The 3,540-nt window shown below is 42.1% G+C and overlaps 1 protein-coding gene across 1 annotated transcript in view; it reads left to right on the forward strand.

Annotated features, from left to right (window-relative positions):
* The window catches only part of PPP5C (protein phosphatase 5, catalytic subunit), a 33,023-nt gene that overhangs the window by 22,858 nt on the left and 6,625 nt on the right, over positions 1-3,540 (forward strand). The window contains exon 5 of the mRNA XM_008591781.1: positions 3,414-3,503. Within this exon, the coding sequence (XP_008590003.1) occupies positions 3,414-3,503 (90 nt within the window). The remainder of the gene's footprint in view (positions 1-3,413; positions 3,504-3,540) is intronic.

The raw sequence follows: 3,540 nt of genomic DNA on the forward strand, positions 1-3,540 counted from the left end.
TTTTGCCCCCTGGCTGGGCGTGGTGCTGACAACCCCAAGTCAAGGGTTGAGATCCCCTTACTGGTCATCTTTAAAAAAAAAAAAAAGAAAGAAAATTTTGAATCTTTTCATGAAGTTTTTGAAGTACTCTCATACGTATATAGCTAACTTTTTTTTTGAATGTGGTATATTTACCCACATATTTACCCTTTCTGTTAATCCTTGTTTCTTTTTGCAATTGTAAGCTTAATCTGCTGTCATGCCCCTCTGCCTAAACACTTTTAGCATTTCTTGAAGTGCACATATGCTGGAGACTTAATTCTCTCAGCTTCCCTCTGCCTGAAAATTTTTTTATTTTGCCTTCATTTTTTAGAGATATCTTTGCTGGATGTAAAATTCTGGTTGATGTTTTTTCTTTCAGTGCTTTAAATATGCTTTTCCCAATGTTTTCTGGCCTCCATTGTTTCAATTGAGAACTCAGGTGTTATTCAATATCTTTGCTCTTTTAATACAGCCCGTCCTTTTTCCTCACTGGTTTTAAGTTTTTGTCTTTGGTTTTCAGTAGTTTGGCTTTCATTTGCCTTGAAGTGTTTTTTTGTATTTATCCTGTATTTATTCACTGAGCTTTTCAAATCTGCGGGTCAGTATCTTTAATCTGTTTTGGGAAGACTATGGCCATTATTTCTTCATATACAAGGGTACTTCAAAAAGTTTGTGGAAAAGTGGAATTAAAAGGTAATACGAATCTTTCCATGAACTTCTTGAAATACCTCATATTTCTTCTTCCCATTTCTTCTCTCTTTTTGGAAATCTAATTATGTGCTTTTTAGATAATTTGGTACTGTTCCACATAATCTTAACTGGAGTTTTTTTCCCACTTTTTTCCTCTTTTTCTTTCTTTCTTTCTTTCTTTTTTTTTTTTTGAAGATGACCGGTAAGGGGATTTCATCCCTTGCCTTGGTGTTGTCAGCACCACGCTCAGCAAGTGAGACAACCGGCCATCCCTATATAGGATCCGAACCCGTGGCCTTGGTGTTATCAGCACCACACTCTCCCGAGTGAGCCACAGGCCGGCTCCCGTCTGTTTTTCTCAGTTTGGATAATTTCTGATGTCTTCATGTTCACTGATTCTTTCTAACTGCTGTTAAGCCCAGCAAATGAATTCTTTATTTCTGATACTGTATTTTTATTTGTAGCATTTCCATTTAGTTGGGCTCTTTAATAGTTTCTGTCTCTCTGCCCCATGTGTTCATGCATGTTGTCCACCTTTCCCACAAGGTCCTTTAACACATTTGTTGGAGTTATTTTACAGTCTCTTGTCATTCCATCATCTGGTTCATCTTAGAGTCTGCCTCTGTTGTCAGTTCCTTTCTTTTGGGGGGGGGGTGGCCAGTAAGGGAGCTGTACCCTTGACCCTTGACCCCTGTGCTCTAACAAACTGAGCTAACTGGCCAGGTCCTGTTGTCAATTTTTTATTGTATGCTAGACATTTCATGTAAAAGAACAGTAGAGACTGAGGTAAATAAATATTTTCTTAGGAAATGGCTCCCCTGTCTTCTGTTAGGCTGCAAGAGTGAGGGGCTGTGTCGACCTAATCTGCAGTTTAGGGGTAGTTTTTGTTTGTATTAGTCCTCCACCGGCTTTAATGTTTTGAGGACTTTCCCTTCAGCAGGGTTTAGGATCTTAGCCCTGGCAAAATTCCAGGGATATTTTAAAGTCACCAGCTTTGGGAACTGTGGGAGATCTGTTTTTCAGCCCTGCCACCTGATTTTTGAGGTTGCTGTGGAGTTCTCTGCTCTGCAGTCTCGCCCCCCACTTCTGTGCCTCAGGAGGTCTCTCTCCACCCTGCTTCCTTGGGCCCAGCCTTCTGTGAAGCCGTGTGGGAGAGTTGGAGGGTGGGGCTGAGGCATACTGAGGCTGGGCTCCCTGGGGTTCTCCTCCGTCACACCAGCCCACACACAGCCAGTTTGTTCCACTGGCTTCTCCTTGCACTCAGCTTTGGCAGATCTTGCCCTCCCACCGCACTGCCAGGAGGAGAGTAGACATGGCTTCTTTGCCCCAAGGAGGGGCTCGTCGCTGTCTGCAGTTTGATTAATTTCAGTTTCTCTGAGTTCTTGGCTTTCGTATGATTTTTTTTTTTAATTTGATTTTGTTGGTTATTTGTTTTTTTTTTGTTTTTTTTTTTTTTTTTTTATTTTTTTTTTCACACAGCCAGTTTGTTCCACTGGCTTCTCCTTGCACTCAGCTTTGGCAGATCTTGCCCTCCCACCGCACTGCCAGGAGGAGAGTAGACATGGCTTCTTTGCCCCAAGGAGGGGCTCGTCGCTGTCTGCAGTTTGATTAATTTCAGTTTCTCTGAGTTCTTGGCTTTCGTATGATTTTTTTTTTTAATTTGATTTTGTTGGTTATTTGACTTGTTCTCATCATTAGGGTGAGAGTGACAGTCTTTTGCAACTTTCTACAGTCTGACACTTTTTTTTTTTTTAACACTTTTATTTTCTTCCCAACTTTTTATTTTGGAAATTGTCAAACCCAAACATACAGAAAGTTTGAAAGAACAGTACAATTACCATCCACGTATCCTTCACCTAGAGTCACCAACTGTTAACATTTTGATACATTTACTTTGTCTACTTATGTGTGCGTGCATGTGTGTGTGCGTGTGTGTGTGCGTGTGTGTGCATGTACTTTTTTTCTTTTATTTTCCTGAAACATTTGAGAATAAGTTGCAGCCATTATAACCTGTATCTCCTAAAATCAAGGACATTTTCCTGTGTGACTGCCATTCAGTTGTCTCACCTTGGCAAGTTGCCACTAATATGATAATGTTGACTAAAGCAAACAGTGCATAGGCCGTCCATAAAATCTGGAAACACTGGCAAATATACATGACATTATCAAGGTCATCTTTAATCTGCATTTCTCAGACGTATATTTTAATTTCTCCCAGTTTTCCCCAAAACATCTTTTTTGGCTTTTTTAAAAAAAATCCAGAATCCATTAAAGGCTCAAATACTATATATGATCTGCCTTTTTACCTTTTCTCATCTAGAAAGTCTCACACCTTTTTGAGGACACTCTTTGATGACAGTGACATTAGATGTGTCCAGGTCACTTGTGTTATAAGCTGGTCTACAATCTGGATTCATCTGTATGTTTCCTCATGATGCTGATTACTATAAGAGAAAGAAAGAATCAAGGTTTTTATGTGAAATAATCCTGATGTTTATACACCACACAGGCCACCCAGAACACAGCTTAGAGGCCACCTCCAGCCCCGGCCAGCACCCACTCATCCGGGCCTTCCCTCCCCTTCCTCCTCTGCCCACTCTGCCTCAGCGCAGCAGTGTCTTCTGGGCAGTCCGGGTTCCCAGGGCCCAGGGTGGTGGCAGGCCCTCCAGCTGGTCCCACTCACAGTCTGTCCTGTTTTCCAGATTCTGGTACAGGTCAAAGAGGTCCTCTCCAAGCTTAGCACACTCGTGGAGACCACACTTAAGGAGGTGCGCACTATGGGGCAGCGGTGGGTGGGCTGGAGGGGGTGGGGGCAGGGGCTCCCTGGCG

The sequence above is a fragment of the Galeopterus variegatus genome, unplaced genomic scaffold (genome assembly GCF_000696425.1).
Source record: "Galeopterus variegatus unplaced genomic scaffold, G_variegatus-3.0.2 Scaffold7280, whole genome shotgun sequence".
Classification (NCBI taxonomy): Eukaryota; Metazoa; Chordata; class Mammalia; order Dermoptera; family Cynocephalidae; genus Galeopterus; species Galeopterus variegatus.